This window comes from Pelodiscus sinensis, chromosome 18 (assembly GCF_049634645.1).
Source record: "Pelodiscus sinensis isolate JC-2024 chromosome 18, ASM4963464v1, whole genome shotgun sequence".
Classification (NCBI taxonomy): domain Eukaryota; kingdom Metazoa; phylum Chordata; order Testudines; family Trionychidae; genus Pelodiscus; species Pelodiscus sinensis.
The window spans coordinates 30,552,308-30,576,675 of record NC_134728.1 but is presented as its reverse complement, the minus strand read 5'-3'; the positions used below and the strand labels follow the sequence as shown (position 1 = coordinate 30,576,675).

Sequence of the window (24,368 nt, the reverse complement as noted above, 5' to 3'; positions counted from 1 at the left end):
TTGATTAATCCCTTACTACATAAACGGTCTCACTGAAATCAGTGTGGGTAAGGGAGGGTGAACTGGGCCTGAGCGTTCCTAGTGGCTTTTCACTAAGGAAAGCTAGCAGGCAGAGAATGGTGGTTCTGTGGATGAGGCACTGGCTTTGGCTCCCTCCTGTTCTCCAGAACGTCTGCATTGCCTTGTGCAAGTGACTTTGTGTCTCAATTCCTCGCCTGTAATGTTTCCCCTATTCTCTACCTATGTCGTCCCATTGGACGGGGGGAGGGACTGTCCCTTACTGTGTGTCCATACAGCACGCATGGGGCTCTGGTGATACGGGGGGCTGCTACGTGCTACCATAATGTAAATAAAAATAGACCTGGCCAAGGAGCCAGGGACTCCTGAGTTTGGACCCATCTCTTCCTCACACTGTGCCTGGCTGTAACTGCGACCCCTACGCCTTGCTGCTGCCCTGCACCCGTCCTAGAGAGGAGTGAAGTGTGGCCACTGGCCGTGTGCAAGTCACATCACCTGAGCTGGCAATGCCTCTGCAGCAGAGCAAGTCCTAGTTCCCTCCCTCCCTCCCTCCCGGGCTGCTGGGGGATGGAGAAGGTGACTGGAAATGCTGAGTGCAGTCTCAGGGTAAGTGCTGTCAGACAGGAGGTTAATCTGAGACAATGCTCCTTTTCTTGTTTGCATCCCCCAGCCCCAAAGCCTCCTTGCAGGAGAATGAACTTTTCTCACAAAGTCCCCTAGGAATGTTTTTGTGCCCTGATCGATACCTGTAACAACAGGGCCATGAACACATATCGAGGCGGGAGGAGGTTGGGGGGGGGGGACCCAGGGCAGGCGGTCTGAGCATGGGAAGGCTTGAGAGCTCCTGCTATAGCCAAGCGTGGAGGTTGTTTGCTCGTGCCACATTGCTACTCTGTCGGCATTTTGTGACCACAAGCAGCCAGGTCCCTAGTCCGGCTGGCCAGGCTCACTGTGTTTTCACTGAAAAAAGAGCCAACCAGACTGAGTCTTGAAGTGGCCGCCTTGGGAAGCCAGGCGCCTTATGCAGAGCTGGATGCTTAAGAGGTAAGAGAACCAAAGCAGGGACACAGGAATGGTCAGAGCAGGCCAGACCGATGGCCCGTCTCATCTGGCTCTGGTATTCAAGGGCCAGCTGCTTCCAAGAAAAAGGAAAATGCAGGAAAGCTCCATCTGGCCAAGCATGTACTAAGCTGCCCTTGGGCCTCTGCTCCCTGTGTCCCACCCCTGCCCTGGCAGTTAGCAAGTGGCCTACGCCCTGCACAGGAGAGTGGAGATTCTTATGGGGCAGATGTTATGGGGAATTTGTGTCTTGACAGCTGGGCAAAGTTCCAGCACAACATGTTGGGTGCTGAAGACTGTGTTAGATCGAAATCATTGGGGGATGTCTACACAGTACAGTTATTTCGGAATAATGGCCATTTTTCTGAAATAACTATGCGAGAAGCCTGCCTCGGACTAATTTTGAGGCTTCCCTCAGTGTAGACGTGCTATTTCGAAATAAGCTGTTTCGGAATAACTATTCCAGAATAGCTTGTTCTGAAATCTCTGTGCAGCGTAGAAGTAGCCCAGGAGGGCTCGGCTGGATAAAGCCCCTGAGGTGCCCCTGCAGCTCTTACTGGTGGCTCTGGCTGAAATCTGGCCAAACTCCCATGAAAGCCAGACTGAGGGGGTGAGCAGGCCCTGGTGGTTATTCTGCGCTGGGTCTCCTCCCTTCAGAGAGGCTCAGGACCAGGAAGATGGCACCATTTGTGCCAGATGAGCCCAGTCTGTGGGCTTTACAATGGAGACAAACACCACTGGGCAGTACAGGCCTCTCCAGGCCCTCTTTTTGGGCTGGGGTTTGGTTAGGATTGCCAGATGGTTTAACCAAAAATACCAACCCCCCCCCACCAAAAAACCCCACCGGGGAAAACATTTTGTTGAGGGAAAAAAAGGAGACCAAAGTTGTTGAGCAATAAAATAAAATAAAATAAAATAAAATAAAATAAAATAAAATAAAATAAAAACAGCATGGCCCCTTTAAGAAGCTTTTTGTATCTAAGAGGCTGCCATCGACTGGCGACCATCCTGTGCCTCCCTGCTCCCGGCCAGACAGCTCCCCCGCAGAGCCAGTTACGCAGCCGGGGGCGGGTCTGGTCCCAGTTCCTGGGTGTGTCCAGGTGTCCGGTATTGACCCGGCCGGTCCGGTATTTTCACCCCCTGGCCGGGAAGAAATCAGAAAGTGCCAGTCATTTCAGGTGTCCGGTATTTTCTGATTTTTTTTACTGGACAGGAGCAGAAAATACCGGACTGTCCGGGTCAATACTGGACACCTGGCAGCCCTAGGTTTGGTTCCAGGATTCTTGGCCTTCCCCAGACTGCTGGGCCCTCTCTCTGTCAGTCCCCCCAAAGCCACTTGCTGCTTGCTGACCCGGGTAGGGCGCCTCCTGAACGGGAGGTGATCAGCTGCCGCACAGCCGAGGGCGCTGTGCTGGAGCCCAGGCTGAGGCTACTAAACTCCTGACACTTGCGACACATTCAGTGCAAACCTCCAGTGGGGAGAGGTTTGTGTGTCGCTGCTCCAGTCCCAGTGCTTAGCTCAGCCTCAGGGGGTGCTTTGCCTCTGTGATCTCCACCCAGCTCTGAGCTGTGGCGCAGGGAGTGCGCCCCAGGGCAGGATGGCCGTCCACACAGATCACAGGGCAGAGAGCAGTCACCCCTGGCTCCGGAACATGCTGCTGCTACCTGCAGTGTGTCCCACTATTCTCCCTGGCGATGGTGATGGATCACACTAATAACCACCTTGTTCTCCTCAAATCACCTGGGGGGATTGGCTTTGACCTTTCCTAATGAAGGTGACAAGAGGCTTCTGGAAATACTTTGCCACCTCCAAGTCACGTCTGACTGGGGATTGGATTTTTCCGCCTGCCTTGTCCTTCCCTTGTTAATTGCACGTCAGCGCACTCACCCGCCTGGCACTGACAGCCCTCATGGCACCAGCCTGCATAGCTGTGTGCCCATCGCAGGGCTGGCAGGTCGGGAGCAGGAGTCCAGAACCCAGCTGGGGAAATAGAAATGTTCCTTTCTCGGCATGCTACCTGCCCTGGACCCAGCATGGGAATACAAAGAGGCAGCTGATACAGCTCCACAGTTACATACACACTGTGAGAGACGGTCCCTGCCCCAGAGAGCTTCTCCACTGGGAAAGACAAAGGATGGGAGAAAGGAAGGATTGCCGGCCCCCCTTTCCAGGCGGGGAGGTGCAGCCCAGAGAGGTTAAAGCCTTGATTTGCCAAACTGACTTTTGATTTTGAGAGTCCAACTGGAGGGGCCTGAATTCCCAAGGGCAGCTGCTCAGCACTTTCTGGACCCCCTCTAAGATATGTTGGGCTTGCACCATCCCAAGCCACTGGAAAATCGTGACCTAAGTGACACACCCACACAGCTTACAGTCCATAAGAACTCAAGTCCTGGGGGTTACAGTGGAAGAGAAGCTGGATATGAGTCAACAGTGTGCCCTTGTAGCCAACAAGGTTAATGGCATATTAGGGTGCATTAAGAGGAGCATTGCCAGCAGATCCAGAGATGACATTATTCCCCTTTATTCGGCTTTGGTGAGGCCACATCTGGAGTATTGTGTCCAGTTCTGGGCCCCCCAATAAAAAAAACATGAGGACGCATTGAAGAGGGTCTAGTGGAGGGCAACCAAAATCATTAGGGGGCTGAAGCACATGACCTATGAGGAGAGGCTGAGGGAGCTGGGTCTGTTTAGTCTGCAGGAGCGAAGAGTGAGGGGGGATTTGAGAGCAGCCTTCAACTTCCTGAAGGGAGGTTCCAAAGAGGATGGAGAGAGGCTGTTCCCAGTAGTGACAGATGGCAGAACAAGGAGCAATGGTCTCAAGTTGTGGTGGGAGAGGTCCAGGTTGGATATTAGGAAAAGCTATTTCACTAGGAGGGTGGTGAAGCACTGGAATGGGTTACCTAGGGAAGTAGCGGAGTCTCCATCCCTAAAGGTGTTTAAGTCTCGGCTTGACAAAGCCCTGGCTGGGTTGATTTAGTTGGGATTGGTCCTGCCTAGAGCAGGGGGCTGGACTTGATGACTCCTGAGGTCTCTTACAGCTCTGTGGTTCTATGATTCTAAGTCTGCCTATGCCCAGCTCCCTGCCCTAAGCACAACATCATGCTGTGTGAGGATCTGCTGCTGGCTAGGCTAGTGCAGTACAAGCTAAGGGCTTGTCTTCACTACACAGTGGGACAGCGGATCAACGCTGCCACAATTGATCCACCGGCAGCTGATTTATCACGTCTGCTGAGATGTGATAAATCAATCTTCGAGCCCTCTCCCTTCAACTTCGGTATGCCACCAGGACGAGAAGAGTATCAGATGGGACAGCAGCTCCTGCCAGCCTTACTGCATTGAAGACACTGCGGTAAGTATGTTGACTTCAGCTAGACTATTTGTGTAGCTGAAGTTGTATGGGTGTGGTGTGTGTAGTGCAGAGTAGGCCAAACACAGCCCCCTATGCAGCAAGGCACTGGATATTCCGAGATGCCCACTGAGTAATTACCTTGAATTCTACTGCCCAATAGCTTTTTGCTCGGGCAGTCTTTTGACAAAGCCACATGAAAAGGCATTAGCGCCCTAACACTGACACAATGGGGCTGTGTCTACATTGGCACCCCTTTCCGGAAAAGGGATGCTAATGTAGACTTTGGAATAGGCAAATCCGCAGGGGATTTAAATATCCCCCGCGGCATTTGCATTAACATGGCTACCGCTTTTTTCCGGCTTGGGGAAAAGCCGGAGAAAAACGCCAGTCTAGACGTTATTCTCCGGAAAATAAAGCCTTTTCCGGAGGATTTCTTATTCCTACTTCCTTTTTCGGAAGGGATGCCAGTGTAGATGTAGCCAATAAGTTTACCAGGAAGTACTGTTATTCTCAATGTCTTGATGAGTAACTGTTAAACAATCGTTTTTGTCTTTAAGTCTAAGCAGTGGTTGATAGAGAATGGCCTCAAGTCTTTAAAAAAGAATAGGAAAGCAGGGGCCTTGGTCTTTTGGCTGAGCTGCACCTGAGGGAAGGAGCCAAAGATCCAGGATGGGGAGACAGCCCTGGTTTGGAGTAGAGATGTGAACGACTAGTCGACAAGTCGACTATCTGATAAGCAAATGCTTATCGGATAGTCGACAGGCTAGTCGACTAATCAGTTCTGCCCCCCTTGCTTCCTCTATCAGAAAGAGGCAGGAGGGAAAACGAGAGGGAGTTCTTCAAAGCAGCAGTGCTGCATGGAGCCTGGGGCCAGATGCTGGGTTCCAGGAGGCAGTGCTTCTTTGAAACGCCGCATGCAGCCTGGTGCTAGCTGGGGTGTCCCCAGGCTGCACGTGGCATTTCAAAGCAGCAGTGCCACATGGAGCCCAGGATCATCTGGGGACTCCCCACTGACCCCGGGCTCCGTGTGGTGCTGCTGCTTTGAAACGCCACATGAAGCCTGACTCTGGGCTTCACGGGGCTTCATGTGGCGTTTCAAAGAGGCAGTGCTGCATGGAGCCCGTCGTCTGTCCCCAGGCTCCATGCAGTGCTGCTGCTTTGAAGTATCCCCTCCACTTTCCCCCTCCTGCCTCTTTCTGATAGAGGCAGCAAGGGGGGGGCGGGAATTGATTAGTCAACTACCCTGTTGACTATCCGATAAGCATTTGCTTATCAGATAGTCGACTAGTCGTTCACATCCCTACTCCAAACCAGGGCTGTCTCCCCACCCTGGGTCTTCATCTCCTTCCCTCAGGTGCCTGATGCCGGGCTCCCTGTGGCGTTTCAAAGTGGCAGCACTGTGTGGAGCCCAGGGTCAGTGCTGACCCCAGGCTCCACGTGGCATTTTTGCCTTTGAAGTATAGGAACAGCCCTAGTGCTGTTGCTTCACTTCAAAGGTGGAGGTTCCCTATTGACTAATCGAATAGTCGATACAAAATGCATCGACTATTTGATTAGTCAATTACTTGATATTTAACATCCCTAGTTTGGAGGGGAAGCTGGAAAAGAGGGTTTAGGGTAAGTGTGAAAAAGTTTGTAGAGAGGTTTCAGTGTAGAATTAGCGAAGCTAATAGTCCCTCCTTCTTAGCTAAAGGAGGCTGTGTGCGGTGGGAGGGGGCTTTGAATGCTGCAGACGGCTCCCTGCCATACATCTGCCAAGAGCACTCCCTGATCACCCAAACAAACCGAGCGTTAACATAAAGGAAAGGCAGTGAGGTGGAAAATCCCCTGCCGGGCTGTGGGCGTGCACAGAGGAGACTCTCCATTACCATTGATTCTGCTGTAGCTGGCTTGTTGGGGGAGTTTTAGAGACAACTAGAAATTCTGAAAGTTCACGTCCATCACACGCACCAACACGCATGCACCCACACCGTGCGTACACACCTGGAAACATTCACACAAATACACGTACAGCTGCAAACATGCACATGGACATAGGGATGCAAAATACATACAATAGCAGACACCTACAAACTCAAAGGAGCACGTCCTCCGCCCATGCACATGCATGTATATAAAAGCATGCACACACAAGCATTTGAGCACATACGTGTACATGAACACACACAGGCAGACAGAATGCCTAAGGCTTCCTGTGGGGATTAAGCAGGAAGACACCAGGGGCAGGGCCAAAGCGGGTGCGGCGCAGGTGCAGAGAGCAGGGCTAGGGACTCACCTGCTGGCGTGGAACTGGGGGTCATAAAACAAGGTCTAATGTGCCCCAAAGATATAAACTCCCCTGAGATGACGCTAGTGCTTCCCTACCGAAGGGAGCCATGGCAATAAAGTATCAGTCCAGTGGTCTCTAAATGGGCTGTTCTCAGCAAGAGTCAGAAGCCCCCCACCCCTTTAGCCAGGCTGCCTGACCACCCCACTCACAAAGCCGGATTGGTCCCCACAGCTTTCTACCACCTCACAAGGGCAGCCCCAGAGCCCCAGCTCTTCCCTCTGTTGGGAGGGAAGGAAGTGGCCTGCTCCCAGCCCCATGCTCCCATCCCACCCTCAGTCTCGGGGAGGCCTCCTTCCACCCACAGGCAGCTCTCTGCCCAGGGGAAGCTGACTTGTTTTGTCAGGTCCCACCTTCCCCAGGGCACAGCCCCTCTCCAGGCTTGGGGGGTAATGCAGTCCCTGGCTCAGCTGAGAACAGAGTCCATCCCTGGCCAGAGTCCATCTGCCCCTTTGGGACCCTCAGCAGTGCTAGCCCAGGGTATGTCTACACTACAGCGCTAATTCGAACTAACGCAGCTAGAACTAAAAACTAGTTCGAATTAGCGTTTTGCTAATTCGAACTAGCATGTCCACATTAAGTGGACCCTGAAGCGGGGTTAAGGCTGGCCGGAAGCAGTGCCGGCAGGGCATCAGAGGAGGACTTAGAGCGTGGAGATGCTGTCTCAGGCTAGCCGAGGGCTGTGCTTAAAGGGTCCCGACCCCCACCCCGGACAGACAGTTCTCAGGGGTGCCCCGCTTGCAAAGTAGTCCTGGCTTGGAGTGCCCTGAGTGCCCACACTCGGCACATCACAGCACTCGGCCATCAGACCGGCTGCACTTGCCGCAGGCTGCCATCTGGGGAGAGGGGGGCAATTGAGGGGCTGCAGGAGAGCTTCCACCCCCAGAAGCCCGCAGAGCCAGCCCAGTCCTCCCCATCGGGGGCTCGTACCCCATTCCTCCCTCACCTCCTTCCACTTACCCTTCCCTAGCCCCACTTCTTGATGTACAAAATAAAGATAACGTGTCTTCCAAAATGGAATCTGTCTTTATTGAACAAAACTGGGGGAGACTGGGAAAAGGAGGTGGGAGAGGGGAAGAGAGAGGCTGGGACAGGGGAGGGCAACTAAAATGATCAGGGGTTGGGAACAGGTCCCATATGAAGAGAGGCTAAAGAGACTGGGACTTTTCAGCTTAGAAAAGAGGAGACGGAGGGGGGACAGGATAGAGGTCTCTAAAAGCAGGAGTTGGGTGGAGACGGTGCATATAGAAAAGTTCATCATTAGTTCCCATAAAGAAGGACTAGAGGACACCAAAGGAAAGGAATGGGTAGCAGGCTTCAAACTAGTAACAGAAAGTTCTTCTTCACAAAGCAAAGAGTCAACCTGTGGAACTCCTTGCTGCAGGAGGCTGTGAAGGCTAGAACTGGAACAGAGTTTAAAGGGAAGTGAGATCAAGTCATGGAGGTTGGGTCCATGGAGTGGTATTAGCCAGGGGGTAGGAGTGGTGTCCCTGCCCAAGGTTTGTGGAAGGCTGGAGAGGGATGGCATGAGACAAATGGCTTGGTCACTATCTTCGGTCCATCCCCTCCAGGGTCCCTAGGGTTGGCCGCTGTCGGCAGACAGGCTACTGGGCTAGATGGACCTTTGGTCTGACCCAGGACGGCCATTGTAAGCTCAGGGCTCAGGGTCGGGGGTCTCAGTGGACCCCCTTGATTCTCTTGCACACTTGCTCCTGGGTGGCCAGGCTGGCAGCTCTCCTGCCCAAGCCAGCCACTTTCCTGTGCCTAGTGCGGAGATCGTGGACAAGGTCCACGATGTCCGCACTAGCCCAGGCGGGTGCCTGCCTCTTGCGGTCCCGGGCAAGCTCCCGGGAGCCGCCAGCCTGGTCCTGGGAAGAGGGGGAGGGCTGCGGGGTATCGGGTGGTTGGCTCGATCCGTGCCAGGTGCAGGGTCTGCTGGCTGGGTGCTGGCAGGCTTGCACCTGGCACGGGCACCATAGCCAGCCCGTGCCCCTTCAAGGGGGCCGGGAGGGGGGCAGTAGAGTTTCCCTGGTGTTGGCCAGAGTGGCCACCAGGGAAAGCTGGGGAGGGCTAGCCTCCCACTAGTTCGAATTAAGGGGCTACACACCCCTTAATTCGAACTAGCTAGTTCGAACTAGGCTTAATCCTCGTGGAATGAGGTTTACCTAGTTCGAACTAAGTGCTCCGCTAGTTCAAATTAAGTTCAAACTAACGGAGCGCTAGTGTAGCGCCTAACGTCCGTTAGTTCGAACTAACTTTGTAGTGTAGACATACCCCCCCCCCCCAGTCACTGCACGCTTTACACCATGGCCAGGCAGGGGGAGGGGCTGGCCCAGGGCCACAGAGCCAGTCTGCAGAGTTCTTCTGGCTCCCGGGCAGTGCTCTAGCCCAAACCAACCTCACTGACATGGCCCCCAACTCTCCCCACATTTCCCCTAGTAGAGTTTGTGTGCTGCAGCCCTGCGGTGGGACAGCTGGGGCTTGGAGTGCCAGCATGGGCTCTCCAATGCCGGGGGCAGGCCATGAGCCTCAGGGGCTGGGTCCAGGCAAGCCAGGGGCTGTATCTGGTCCCCAGGCCTTAGGTTCCCCATCCCTACTCTAGCCATGGGCCATGCACACAGTTGTCTGGGCTGCTGGACGTCTGAGTGCTGCAGGAATCGTTCTGATGGTCGGGCTGGTTATTCTGAAAGAGCCAGCCCCAGTGCTCCTCCGCGTTTCACAAGGGCATGAAGCAAGCTCAGTGGGGGCAGGGGAAGATGACGCCACCAGCTGTGTCCCTGCTGGCTCAGGTATCAGCTCAGAGCAGCCCTGCCTGCACGTCTGCCGACAAGAAAAAACGCCAGTGGGTGGCATCTCTCTTCTGCTCAGTCCCAGCCACGGAGCACTCCTAAATAACACAGGCTGGAGAAATGCTGGCTGATCGGCTTGGGAGCACCCTGCTTCAGCTGGGCCTGTGTGTGTTATCGCAACCCCGAGAGGTGAGAGCCTGAAGCTGCTAATCGACCCGCCATTGCGCGCCACCAAACCCGGAACAGCAGCAACCCGCAGCCCCTTGCTTTGGACACTTGTAGGCAATGTTCAGCGACTGCTTGGCCACTTAATGGCTTCAGATGCCTCTCCTGGCAGTTCAGTTCCTGCCCCTGCCCCGCCCCGCAGAGCCCCTCCCGTAACAGGTCAGCCAGGGGCACAAGACATACCTTCAGCTTATAGTGTGGCAGGGAGGAACTTGCTGCTGCATGCACCCATGTCACAGCAGGGGAAGCTCCCCCCACCTCTACAGGAAGTAAGATGGGGCAGGGCATCTAAGTCACCCCAGTGACCCTTCATGTCCACTTTGCTACCCTGGAACCCTCCAGCTGTGGGGAAGATCAGGCCTCTGGAGCCTGGCTTCGTTCCTCTGGCCATCTCCACTTTTGACCACAACTCCTGCAGGGAATGGCTGTCTTCCAGCCTGGGCTCCTAGGGAGCCAGCAAGAGGTCACCTCAGTCACTGCACTGCTCCCCAGCTCCCGAGAGGCACACGAGGGCAGGGCACCTGGTAGCGAAGCAACTGGACAGCAGGGTCTGTATGGATTTTGCACACGCCCTTGACAGGACGCTCCTGCCTGCCCTTTGGTGTCCCATGTATGACCGTCTGTGGCTGAGACTAGACGGGGTCTGCGGCTTCCATAGCCATTCACACTCTCCTCTCCCACCCACCAGACCACCCTGAAAGGTATGCAGGAATTGGCTGGTTGAGCACAAGGGCTTGCAGCGGACTCTTCCCCCTGGTTGACTTTGAAGAGGGTCATGCTTGGATCCGGAAAGCCCAAAAGGAAACTCAGGCAAACCACTAAGCTTCGCCTGCTTTGGGGAGGAGAGGTGACAAAACACTTGGGGTATGTCTAGACTACGTGGCTCCATCGACGGAGCCATGTAGATGAGTTTACTAGACATAGGAAAATGAACACGGCTTTAAATAATCGCCGCTTCATTTACATCAAAATGGCCGCCGCGCTGTGCCGATCAGCTGTTTGGCGGCACAGCGGGGCAGTCTGGACGCTCGGCGGTCGACAACGGAAGCCTTTGTCGACCACCCCGTTATGCCTCGTGAAATGAGGTTTACTGGAGTGGTTGACAAAGGCTTCCATTGTCGACCATGGAGCGTCCAGACTGCCCCGCTGTGCCGCCAAACAGCTGATCGGCACAGCGCGGCGGCCATTTTGATGTAAATGAAGCAGCGATTATTTTAATTGCCACTTCATTTTCCTATGTCTAGTAAACTTATCTATGTGGCTCCGTCGACGGAGCCATGTAGTCTAGGCATAGCCTTGGTTATCCCCCAAGTCTCACCCACTGCCACCCGAACCCACAGAGGTGGCCCAAGGCTACTCCATGCTCAGCCTTGTGAACTCACAGGGCTGGTAACAGCTTTTGCACCCATCCACAGCCCTGCTCCCAGCCCCGCCTGGTGGAGGTCCTAGCTATCACTTGTGGCAGTCAGATTTGCCCAGAAGCATCGTTTGCAGGGAAGTGTGGGGACCAAACCCCAGGTCCTAGGCTGATACCATCCAGCAGTGCAAGGAGCAGCCCTTCGGTGCACCATGGCTGGTGGTACGTGGCCCTGGCTGCTGCTGCTCATTGGATCAGGAATGTCCTTAGTTGTTTTCCTTGTGTTCAAGAGTTGCCAGGTTAAATAGGCAGCTGCAAAATACTCCTGGCCTCCCAGCACTAACTACACAACATGGGGAAAGCCATGTCCCTGTAAGGGTAATGCCCTGAACCTGTCTTGCTAGGTGTATCGCTCTCCCGATTCTGTGCCCTGGCTGGCTGGCTACGTAGATTGGATGGGACTAAGGAACCATGTCTCTGCTGCTGCCACTGTCTGCGTCAGTGGAGCTGCACTGATTTCTACCAGCGGAGGTTCTGGGCTGCCCGTCTCCTCTCTGAGCTGGGGACACGGTTGTGGCCACGACTCTGGTCAGATTCTCAAGCAGTTTGTGAGTGGTTCGTTAGATGTTTCACAGGGTAAAGTGCTCTGTGACCTTGAGCTCCTTTGGCAGGACAAACCTCTGGGGAGAGGTGACAACTTAGGCAAGGCCCGGAAGATCTGAACAGCCGACTTCAGGAGGGCTGGTGGCTGGGAGCCACTGTGTGTTGGAGTGATTTCCATTCCTCTTTGTTATTTCATTCTGTTCTCACTTGCCCTCTGGCTTTCCCCATGTTGTGTAGTTAGTGCTGGGAGGCCAGGAGTATTTTGTGGCTTCTTATTTAACCTGGCAACACTTGAACACAAAGGAAAACAACTAACGACATTCCTGATCCAATAAATTCCTCAGTAATTTGATTTGTGGGAAGTGAAAAGCCAGGCTGAAGAGCAGGCTGATTTTCAATAATTAATCACGTCTCAAATGGCACAAACCTACTGCCAGAAGAGCAACTGATGCTTCTGTATTAACACTGCACTGGTATGATTTACAAACACAGCCCAGCTGATTGTGCCCTGGACCCAGCGTTTTATTTTTATTTTATCCTCCCATCTAAAAATGTGTTACGTTCTGTGTTCTTAAGTAGCACCTGTTGAGATCCATTTCCTGGGCACTATGATGCAAATAAGTGATAATCACATAAACACCAACCTATACTGAAAATCTATTGACTGCTGTACTTACATAGACCGCTGTATAGTACAGTAAAACCTGCACTATCTGGAACGTAAGCATCTGGAAAACTGTAGAAACCGGCAAATTTCTGATGCTGGTAAAGCAAAAAAGAAAAAGAAAAAAGGAAACTGGCCCTTTAAGTGCTGGGCTGCTCCTCAGACGAGTGTGCAGCACGTACCTGGGGGAGGAGTGAACGGCAGCCAGAAGCAAGCAGCAAGCAGCAAACTTCTTAGCTCCCCCCGCGGCTTCTGGCACCCCTGGCAGGCCAGCCCCACCGCGGCTCCCACCCCGCCCCCCGGCAGGCCGCCATCTCTACCTCCTGGCTTCCAACCCTCACACCAGGCCGCATCCCGCCCCCTCCACAGCTCGTGGCCCCACCTAGCAGGCCACATCCTGGCGTGGGCACGGCTCCTGTGCCCCCCCCTCCATAGGCCCCACATGGCTCCTGCCGTCCCCCTCTGCTAATCAGAATTTTTAGGTTACTGGCACACCCTAAGCCTCGGGTGTGCCGGATAACACAGGTTTTACTGTACTTACATACTCACATAGACCGCTATACTTACACAGATTGCTATACTTACATAGACCGCTATACAGTACTTACATACTTACATAGACTGCTATACTTACATAGATGGCTATTTATATAGACTGCTATACTTACATAGATCGCTATTTATATAGACTGCTATACTTACATACTTACATAGATACTAGGTCTCCAGCTTTCATCTATTGTCTACAGTCAAGCCCTAAGATACAATTGTTTTGCTTCAGTCCCGCAGACAGAAACAAACACCTACAGGATCTCTATCAAGCATTCTTAAAACTACAGAACCCACCTGGGGAAGTGAAGAAACAGATTGACAGAGACAGGCAGGTACCCAGAAGTCATCTACTACAGGACAAAGCCAGCAAAGAAAGCAACAGAACGCCACTGGCCACTGAATAGAGATAGGGAGTGGCAGGCTCACGGCAGAAAGTAATTCCCCCTTTGGACATTCTCACCTTCTCCTCAACTGTTGGGAGTGGGCCACATCCCCCTTGATTGAATTGGTCCTCCACACAGTAATGTAACTCACCCATCTTTGCATGGGTCTATATCCCTGCCAAAGTGAAGTTTCCACTTCATGCATCTGATGAAGTGGGCTCCCGCTCATGGAAGCTTCTGCCCAAGTACATTTGTTTGACGTTAAGGTGCCGCAGGGCTCCCTGTTGTTTTTGCTGAAAGAGACTAAGACAGCTCCCCCTCTGGGGCTTGCTGAACTACTGATGTATCTAAACACGCCTGTGCGGTGATCGAGCACAAGCGGAACCTGGGACACGTTAACATTAGATGGTCAGCTGCTACCAGGTGAGCTAGAGGACCGACTGACTGGAGGTGGTAATGGTACGTGGATTAGCCATCGAGGGGAGCACACTGCCCCTCGTGCACCGCTGGTCCTGAACACGTGTGTCATTGTGGGCACAACTCAGATACCCCTTTGTGGAACTTTTGGCTCCTAGTAAATGATTGTCACTGTCTTTCGTAGGACCAAGCGGTCCCACGCCTGGGCCCAGAGCCCACTAGACTAGATGCTGGACAGACACAAAACACATCGAGTTAGTGCCTAGAACTGGGCCATGTTCATGGCAACAAGAGCTTTGCTCTGAAGAGTCATATTTGCAATGGGCCTTGGGCAGGAACAAGAACTTGGGCAGGTGCCCCTGAAATGGGCTAGAAGCTCCCCTTCCGGCCAAGCAATCTTGGGGCACCATGGCTGCTCCAATGCCTTTGGCGGGTCTGCTCTGAAAGGCTGGTTGAGTATTCGATTACGACTTCACCTGCACTTGCTGTTTACCCCCCGGTAACAGCCCAGTGGGCCGCTCTGTAAACGGGGAGGGGAGGAGTCAGGGTGGCATGAGCTGATGGAAGAAGAAGCAGGAGCAGATTCAGGTTTCAGTCAGACCAAAGCAACACCCCAGGGCTCCCTGCGCCAGATCCCTCCTTACCCAGCAGAACATCACCCCCCATCAGAGACCAGAATAAACCCCAGCGCGGCACCCACCTGCAAGTACTGATAGGCTAAGTCTTGCTGGCAGGACTTGGATTTCAGCAGGGCTTTGTCGATGGTGGCGGAGGCCTTTTGGCATACTTCCCGGGCATGGCTAAGGGTGAGTGTGGACCAGGAGCCCCGTTTGATGTAGTTGGACTCATTGTTGATGGGGATATTGGTGCAAGGGGTGACCTTGAGGTCGTTATTGCTCTTGGAGGATTTCAGCATGTGCTCACTGATGGTGTTGTACGCGTGCATGAAGTACCTAGGCTGGCTGTGGTCAGGTTGCCTTCCCAGAGTCATGAGGCCCATTGGGTTACGATAGCTGCAGGTGTCACTGTCTAGGTTGTCATCCGAGCTCCACCAGCCTGATATGTTGGACCTAGGCCTGCGTTTGGTCTCGGTGGTCTTTGCCCGGTCTTTGCTCTTGCTCCTCCGGTTCTGCTTGGGGTCCTCTGTGCCTTTCTTGCCATTCACACTGCCTTTGGTGGGGCCCTCCAGGGACTGTGACTTGGCAAAGAGTTTTTGGACCGAGTGGACCAGATGTCGGATGCGCCCGGGGCTCTCGCTCCGGTGCTTGGAATCGCTCCTCTGGAACTGGAGGGTACTGAAGCCATCCCGGTGGATGGGCAGCTGCTTCTCAAATTGGTCCAAGAGGTTTGCAGGGAGGCGGTTGATCTTAGTGGCTTGGGCATGGCTCGGGAAGGGGCTCTCGTCCGGGACCTCGAAGTGGGAGTTGTAATGGATGCGGGGGAAAGTGCTGCTGTTGGAAATCTGGTTGTTGAGTGGGAGGAGACAGTCACTGTGGAGGGAATTCTGGGCTGGAAACCGGGGGTCCATGGGGTAGGGGTCTGTGGGACTAAGGAGATAAGGGTTCCTGTCTTGGGAAGCATAAAGAGAGTCCTGAGGGGAGTCCAGGTTGTCTGAGAGGTGGCGGCTTCTGTTATCTCCTAACCCCTTCATGGCCCTGGGGTTTCCTACAGCATCACTTCACGGGAGCCTTCTTGCTAGTTCTTCCTTTGGTCCCTCTCCCACTGGAGCCGGTCCTGCAGCCACAGACAAAAGAGACGCACATCACTGAAAGGAAAGCTCTCCCTGAGCTCTCTCGATTCCACCCTGCTCCCCTCAATGCATCCCAGCGAGCGCCTGGCAAGCTCTAAAAGTAAAGACAATTCAGGGTATGGCAGAGCTGCCTGAGGAGGGAGAGGAGGAGGAGAAAGGGATGGGAGATAGGGCACAAGGAGATGGGAGCAGAGAAGGCTGAGACCTGGAAGAACAATCAGGATGAGGTGTTAGAACAACAGGAAAAAGGACCAGTTAACATCCCTAGCCTTGCTTAAGAATTGTGCAGACCCCAGAGCTCAATCCAAACCACTTAGCACAAGCGGGCTGCTATTCTTTGGCCTCTGCGTGGGTTGATTTAATGGCGCTCAGTCCCCAGCCAGCATAGCAAGGGCTCGCAGTTGAACTGCCAAAGACTCACAGGAGTCTGCCCCATTATCTCAGGGAACTGAATACAACCTGCTGTCAAATACTGTGCCTGGGCCTTGCCAGAGTCGAGGGAAATGAGGACCCGGGGATCAGATTGGCTCTCCATCATGTGCCATTCAGGTTTCCCTGGTTACCAGATCTCTTAATGGGGATGATGGACCGGATGTGTGTTTTGCACGGAGTTATGGTAATGTGATGGGATGGCAAACATCTCTGCTCAGACAAGTGCCTGGCTTTATGTTCGTGTAATCCTGGATCCCCGAGGAAAATGCTTCAGACAGATGCCCAGAGCAATGGTGTTACGAGACACTCCAGGGCCTGGCCTGAGAAGTCTGCGGTTGCTCAGTCACAGCTCTGTCCCCCCCTGCCTGGTTATCTCACCGCGGTGTGGGCTGCTTGGCTTCTGGGACAGGGCTTCCTGCAAACTAGGCCTTTACACTGGCGCACAGAATCAAAGTCCCAGCAGGTGATATTGTGCTAGGAGCTGACGCACAGGCCTGGTTAGCAAGACTCCAGAGCACTGCTCTCAGCTCTGCAGCACAACTGCTGTGCGCCTTGAACTATCTATCCCTGGGGTGGTCATTTGTAATGGGAGGCCGCTCCAAGAATTTGTAAGTGTTCAAGGGCCGCGCTCTTCTAGGATATGAATGGAGGAGGTGTGGGGTTCGGGATGGAGGCTGGATGCAGAAGGGAGCTCAGGGGAGGGGATCAGAGTGCAAGAGGGGGTATGGTGTTTGGGAGGGAGTTTGGGTGAAGGAGGGGTTGTGACTTGGTGCAGGGGATGGGGGTGTAGGAGGGGGTATGGAGGTAGGAGGGGGTGCAGGATCTGGGAGGAAATTGTGACCAGGAACTGGGTATGTGTGTGTCAGAGGAACTGGGTTGTGACTGGGACAGGGAGTTCGGGGGTGGGGTTCCAGGTGCAGGATCTGACCATAGTAGGTGGCTCCTGGAGAGCATCCCAGAAGGACTCTTGCACAGGCTTCCTGCCTGCCATGGCCCCACATGCCACTCATGCTGTGTGCGCATCTCTGCGCAGCATGTCCCATGGGGGAGAGGGGCCTTGCACACTGCCAAAGCACTGCCCAGGCAGCTCCCATTGGCTGGTTTCTGGCCAATGGGAGCTGCAAAGATGTTCTGGCAGTGGAGGCAGCGCATGGAGCCTTCCCTCTGGGGCACTGCGCAGAGATGCATATGGCCCCTGCAGCCAGCGGTTTTGAGCAGCGTGTGGGGGAGTGGCAAGCAGGGAGGCTGCCCGACGGCCCCACTACGCCACAGGACATTGGCAGCCCATAGCATCCTGGTGGGCTGGATCTGATCCATGGGCTGTATTTTGCCTGCCTCTTGCCTATCGTCATGCATGGGATCTTTAATGAAAAACGGACTAAAATTGGCATGGATTCAGTGGGCATCCCCCTCCACACGTTATGAAATAAACAGAGCAACTGACTAGCCTGTTTTCATTGCCATGCTGAGAAAAAAACGCATGAATGCTGAAGAGCAAGTGAGATTTGTAATAATTGTTTCAGTGCTAAAACTCAAAGATGGGATTTGGAATATGCCCCAGGACACTTGTGATACCGTCACTTCCAATGATCCCACTGTTAAAACAGCCTCCTTTAACCCAGCCATGGATCTCCAAAAGGGCTTCAGCTGGAGAGAAAGCACCGTCCCTCATTCACCACCTGAGAGCCAACTGATCTCTGCTCTCCACTGAACCCATGACCCCCCCCCCCGGGTCAGCCCAGCTGATTCCTCCGCAGAGGGAATTCTGCTGATGATCCCAAGTGTGACTTGGATTGATCCCGCCCCTTGGCAACTTCCGAAGACCCCTGGGCACAGCCACTTGACCCCGCCTACTGTAAATCCAGCCTCTCACACTCCACAGTGAAGTTCACTGACCCGCCCATAAAAGCAGATGGCCTCGCCCCATAGCAAAGCTGGCGAAGCCTATCCTTGTGGCAAAGCCAGCCAGCCAGTTTGAGTGGGCAGGCAGGTGTATATATTGGTCTTGTTTAGAGCCATAGATTAAAGCAAATGGCAAGTTAAGATGTGTCCCTACAGGGACAGTCACTTTAGACCAGCCCCGTAAAACACGGGGGTCTGGCATTGCTGGGGGAGTTCTCTTGAACCTTCATGGGAGGGAGACGGATGTTCGGCTTCTTGGGCTGATGGGAGCATGGGACGACCTTAAGGAAAATAGTCGATGAATGTCCAGGAGTCAATGGTGCTTCCACCCGGCACCTGTAAGGAGCTGTTTGTCACAAATGGCAGGCACCATTCCCTGTCTATTTGGCAAGCCTGGAGCCAGCCTATCCCCCTGGGCTCCTGCCAGCCTTCCTCTGGCGCCTTTTCCTTCCCTGTCACTGTGCTTTGCAGATGTATGGCTGTGCCAATGCCGTGCACAGAACAGAGAGAACGGAAGACAGGATCCCACACTCGCAAGACCCTTTTCAGCTATTCATGCTAAGACACTAGCAATCAACTCTCCGCGGCTCCCAGCAAAAGCTAATTGCCTGAGGCAATCTGAGAAGAATTCATTCCCCCCGATGGGCCAGGTGCATTCTGGGCAATAGACACCTGCCCTCTTCGGAGGCAGCAGGGATTGTCCACAGCCAGGGCACCGAGCCTGATGGGCCACCCTTCCAATCCAAGCCCCGCTCCTTCCCCAGGCCACCGGCAAGCCAGGCCTCGAACCCAGGCCCCCGGGGACCAGGGCTGCGCTTGACCTTGTAGGACAAGGCTACAAATGGCCCCCGGGGAGTCCACAGGGATGTATCGCCCTGTCTGCCATGGGGCTCCAGGATCTGCCCCCAGGCTCTGGTACAGAATAGCGCTTCTGGGGCTTTATGGAACATCTCAGCCACCTCCCCTCTGCTCACGCTCCATTCCCAAGCCATGAAGGGCCCCGCCCCCTCTGCCGGGAAGACCTCCAGCTAGTCTGGGTCCCCATCAAAAGCACTTTCCTGGCCTGCAGGGTTCCATGAAGGTTCTGGCAGAACAATGGGCCCAGCTCTGCCTTCCAAGCCACCTGCCCGGGCACTGCCGAGCCAGCAGGAGGGCCACTCCCCTCCCGCTCCAGGGACTGGGAACCTGAACCTGGGCATCTCCCATGCAGCAAGCAAGCAACCACCCTGTCACAAAGCAGGGCAGCCTAATGGTTAGCAGCGAGGGCCTGGGCGGGTCTGTTGGGTCTAATCCCATCCTGAGTCCCTGGCGCTGTGGGTGACCTTCGGTCAGTCACTTAAGCTCCTTGGCCTCCGTCGAAGCCAGCTGTACGGCTGGGTCAGAGCAGGAACCCCACTGACAGGCAGCTGCTGCCTCAGCACAGCACTTTCCTGAGGGAATAACTCCCTGGCAGGAGAGGAGGGGGAGGAGCAGCAGCAATCCATGGTGCACTGAAGCAGAAACTCTGAGCGAATGGGGTGAACACACTGCCCTGGCTTTCTGACACTGTCCGCCAGCCAGAGAGGGCTGGATAGCACGAGGGGTAGAGCCATGGTACCCTTTTAACCCAGTCGCCCACCATTGCTCATGGAAGAAAGGTCTTAAATCTTACCACACGGTCGCTGACGCCAGGGCTAGTCACTCTCCATGCGCTCACAGGGCCTCCATAACAGAGAGAGTGAGCTGCATCGTAAATGGATTCTCTCATCCTGCACTTCAGTGGTGTTACTCCAGAGTCCCTCCCCCCCCGCCACCATGTACCTGAGAATAAACCTGAGCCCAGGGCTATACAAGGTAGTAGACATGCTCTACCCGCCTCCTATCGTGCACAGTGGGTACACGCTGTGCATAGTGTACTGCACGGGGCTTGCATACGCTATAGCCACACAGAGTGCGCCCGGACATGGCAGAATTAGGCTTTTTAAAATAATTGATGGGTGATTTTTTTTTTCAATTTTAATCAATGTAAATGTTCCCACTTGCAAGACATCAGACTGTCATTTAGTGCCAGGAGACAGATTCAGAATGTTAGTTTTATGACAAACACCCATGCTCGACATCCCATGTCAGACTATACAGAGGAAATAGCCTTGACTCAAATGCTGAGAAATTCTTGAGCAGCATTTTCTTACCTGCCTAGCTACATGTTTCCATGATCAGTGGCAATGTTTGTGTTGCCTTGTGTGCGGACGCTGAGCTCAGCATTGACTGATACAAATCTTGCCCTTCCCAGCGCAGGCTCAGCGAACGTGCACCCACGTCACACAGCACACAGACCCTGCATCGCTGCCGGATGGCGCGCACGGCGTCGGGTAATGCACATGCTATGCTCACACAGCCATTTTACAGCAGGTAATTCGACACACAAGGCTGAGTAGAGAGCGTGTGCAAGTGGGACTAAGCGGCTGTCACTTTAACCTTCTTCCAGCCTCCTTGTGGGTCCGTTACAGTATCTGGGGCAGGCCTGAAATGGACGCTCCCCACCCACTGCCTGAGTCTAATGAGCGCAGGGGTTGCTAGAGGGGTTAAAGAGAGATGTGCTGGGATCGGTGGCAGGGAAAGGACCCCTCGCCCTGTTTCCATTTACACCTTGTCCTGGCTCCTCAGCATGGGCCTCCATCAGCTCAGAGGCCTGCACCAACAACCAGGTGTGGAGAAGGCTGAAAAGGAAGGGAAGGGACTCATGATCTCGCCCATCACCTGTGCACTGGGGCTGCTGCTACCTGCAAGGCATTCTGGGGAAGGTTCTTCTGGCCACCAAGCAGGCCAGAAACGGCCTTTGCGTTGCTCCTTTAAAGCGCGAGCCCAGTCCAGTGTTTCGGGAGATTTCATCCTTAAAACAGCCACTCCCCAAACTCTGCATCTTCAGGTGGATCCAGGGGGCTGACAGACTCGCTGGGCCCCTGGGTAAAGTGGGGGTGAGCTCAACTCCGTGCTCCTGGAAGGGGTGGGGCCGGGGAAGCCACCCCTCCGCACCTTGCCCTCGCCAGGCCTCAGAGCCTCCCGGAGCCCACCGCTCAGGGCTCCAGTGGCAATTTAAAGGCCTGGGACTCTGGCTACTACTGCAACAGCGGCAGCTACTGGAGTCCTGGTCTCTTTTGAATTGCTGGGCCCCAGGGCTCAGTCCCACTGTACCCACCCTATTGGCGGGCCTGGGTGAGTCCAGCAGGGACCTGCCACCTGGAGCCAACCCTTATAGGAGTCACCCCCTTCGAAAGGCCTCCGAAGAATGCAGAGGTTCTCCTTAGCTAACACGGTTCCTGCGATGGGCACAGAGAGAACCTGAACTGGAGTATTTCATGCTTGGCTGTCTGCGTGCAATGGCTGTAGCTGCTCGTAATGCCCCTGCTCCAGAACCACCAGCACCTGGACCCAGGGCAAGAGACAGGCTAGGCCACAGGGTCCCTGGCAGAATCAAAGCCCAGTGCCCTTGGTTTCCAGCTCCTCAAGGGGATTTCGGTGCCCTGCATGTGGCTGAGTTCTCCCTCTCTAGCTCAAGGCCCTGCCCGTCTGAGCTGCAGGAGCTTGAGGAGCTGAGAGGAGTTTGCACATTTCTCCTGATGTTAGTGCAGCCTCCAGCCTGACTCCCAGCTGCCCCCAAGGGTCCCAAAGAGTCAGGTACGGATGGGCTGCAGGCCGTCCAGGAGGGTAGAACTGCACAGGGCGGGGGCAGAAGGGACTTGCTGCCTTTAGCAGTTCCTCCTCCAGACAGGGGTCCTGTCCTTTAGGCTCCCCAAAAGAGGACAGAGAGCTGTATCCAAAATACGCTCCCAGATGAGGAGTCCTGTGCTTTGGGCTGGTCTGCAATTCCGGCCAGTCACAGCCCCCAGTCAGCTTAGAATCAGAGAATCCCAGGGCTGGAAGAGACCTCAGGAGCCATTGAGTCCAGCCCGCTGCCCAAAATAGGACCAACCACAATGCAATTATCCCAGCCAGGGCTTTGTCAAGATGGGACTTAAAAAGCTCTAGGGATGGAGATTCCACCCCCTCCCTAGGGAACCCAGCCCAGTGCTTCCCCACCCTCCTAGTGAAATAGTTTTTCCTAATATCCAACCCAGACCTCCCCCACTGTAACCTGAGCCCATTGCTCCTTGTTCTGCCATCTGTCACTACTGAGAACAGCCTCTCTCCATCTGGAACCTCCCTTCAGGAAGTTGAAGGCTGCTATCAAATCCCCCCTCACTCTTCACTTCTGTAGACTAAATAAGCCCAAATCCCTCAGTCTCTACTCATAGGTCATATGCTCCAGGCCCCTAATCATTTTGGTTGCCCTCCACTGGACCCTCTCCAATGCGTCCACATCCTTTTTGTAGTGGGGGGCTCAGAATAGGATGCAATACTCCAGATGTGGCCTCACCAGAGCCAAATAAAGGGGAATAATGACATCTCTAGATCTGCTGGCAATGCTCCTCCTAATGCACCCTAATATGCCATTAGTCTTCTTGGCTACAAGGGCGCCCTGTTGACTCGTATCCAGCTTCTCATCCACTGTAACCCCCAGGTCCTTTTCTGCAGAACTGCTGCTTAGCCAGTTGGTCCCCAGCCTGTAACAATGCCTGGGATTCTTCCATCCCAAGTGCAGGACTGTGCACTTGTCCTTGTTGAACCTCATCAGATTTATTTTGGCCCAATCCTCTAATTTGTTTAGGTCACTCTGGCCCTATCCCTGCCCTCCAGCATATCTACCTCTCCCCCTAACTTAGTATCATCCGCAAACTTGCTGAGGGTGCAACCCATCCCCTCATCCAGGTCATTAATAAAGATGTTGAACAAAACCAGCCCTAGAACCGATTCTTGGGGCACTCCGCTAGAAACCGACCACCAGCCTGACATCGAGCCATTGACCTGTTGGGCCTGACAGTCTAGCCAGCTTTCTATCCATCTTACAGTCCATTTATCCAATCCATACTCCCTTAACTTGCTGGCAAGAATATTGTGGGAGACCGCAGCAAAAACTTTGCTAAAGTCAAAGTATATCACATCCACTGACTTCCCCATGGCCACAGCTTCGCCCACACAGGCCCCACCTACTCCAGTGTTCCACCCGCCTACCCATGGCGGTCAGCAACCAGCCGTATCCTGCCAGGCTCTAGGAGCACCTCTCATGTGCCCCTTGTGGCCTTTATCAGGCTCAGTTGGCTGCCCACCAGCCACCCCGGCAGTTGGCTGCTTGCAGGTGGGCCAAGGCAGGCTCATTCTTAAAGAACCTGTCATGGGCTTGGGACCTGACCCCCTTTCAAGGGGCCAGTCACCGTGAGAGTCCCCGCTCTGAGCCTTTACTCTCACATTGTTCCTGTTAGTGCCGGTGATGTTTGCTGGACGGCCTGCTCTGGAGAGGGCAGACCCAGGCCAACACTGCGGGCAGCTTCCTGCAGGTGGTCCTGCCACCGTGCCTCAGCTCTGACCTGGAGAGATCCCCTCTGGTGGGTAGAGGCTAACTCAGGGGTCTCAAACTCAATTTCCCTTAGGGCCTGTCCTCAAATCCAGCGGGCCAGCAGGGCCCCCCTTTGCAAGGGCTCCCATGGGGGAGGAAGGTTGGGAGAAGGGGTGCAATGGGGGGAGAGGGCGGAGGAGAGGTGAGGGCAGAGCTGGGCTTCGGGGAAGGCACTTGTCCTTGAGCGACAAAGCTTTTCCCCCCGAACAACAAGGCTTTGCAGTGGCAGGTGCACGTGTGAATGCGGCTTTGTCGGCTGCAGCAATCTCCCGCCCACAAAGCGAAATGCGCTGGTGGGAAGTGAGCGTATTTTCTCAGCCAGAGTGCCAACACACAGCATTCGCGTGCGCCCGCCGGCTGTGTCAGCGCAGCCTTGTGGCTAAAAGCTGCAGAGACGTTTCCTTCATCTCTGCTGCTCGCTCGGCGCAGCTGGGCAGGCCTGTCTGTTCCAATACCAGTGTCTGGAGCCAGCCGGCCACCCAAGCACTTATTTTTAGAGGGACAGAGCTTTGGAAAGCCCCTCCCTGCCCTCTGAGCACAGCAAACTCTGGCCGGGGATGGGAACTGCTGTAGAGCAAATGGTTCACGTCCTTCCCCACCACCGCGCTGAGCCGCAGACACTTCCCGCTGGGGAGAAGGGGTGGGATGGTGGGTCTGTCGCCTTTCACTTGGCCCCATCTCCACCTGGGCCGCTTCCAGCTGCAGTCTGGAGCAGTCAGCTCCTCTGCAGGACACAGCAGCACCTGGCCAAGGGGGGGGACAACTGAAGCTGCCTATTCAGCAGGGCAGAGAGGGACAAGTCGAGTGACAGCAGGTGCTTGTGTCTGGGCAGCCTGACTGGTTCCTGTGGGGAGGGCTGTTCAGCACCAGGGCTGGGGAAAAGAGGCTGCTACGGCCTGTGTTGGGCCCCAGCCTCAGCAGGACGACACTTTTCTGGCGCCGCAGGGAAATGACCAGCAACTGTGCCTGGAACCGTGGAGTAAATTAACTGCTAACAGTGATTGTCCACTGCCTCCCCCAGCTCGGCCAATGGCCTCAATCCTGACCTGCAACCCCAACCCCCTTTCC

At 54.5% G+C, this 24,368-nt stretch overlaps 1 protein-coding gene across 2 annotated transcripts in view; it reads right to left on the bottom strand.

Annotated features, from left to right (window-relative positions):
- Window positions 1-24,368, bottom strand: part of DLGAP4 (DLG associated protein 4) — a 316,182-nt gene that overhangs the window by 97,409 nt on the left and 194,405 nt on the right. The window contains exon 3 of one of the 2 annotated variants that reach the window (XM_025186419.2): window positions 14,444-15,477. In XM_025186419.2, the coding sequence (XP_025042204.2) occupies window positions 14,444-15,394 (951 nt within the window). In that variant the 5' untranslated portion in view covers window positions 15,395-15,477. Of the gene's footprint in view, window positions 1-14,443; window positions 15,478-24,368 lie in introns of those variants that run through there. The other variant, XM_075901397.1, reaches the window with a different exon arrangement.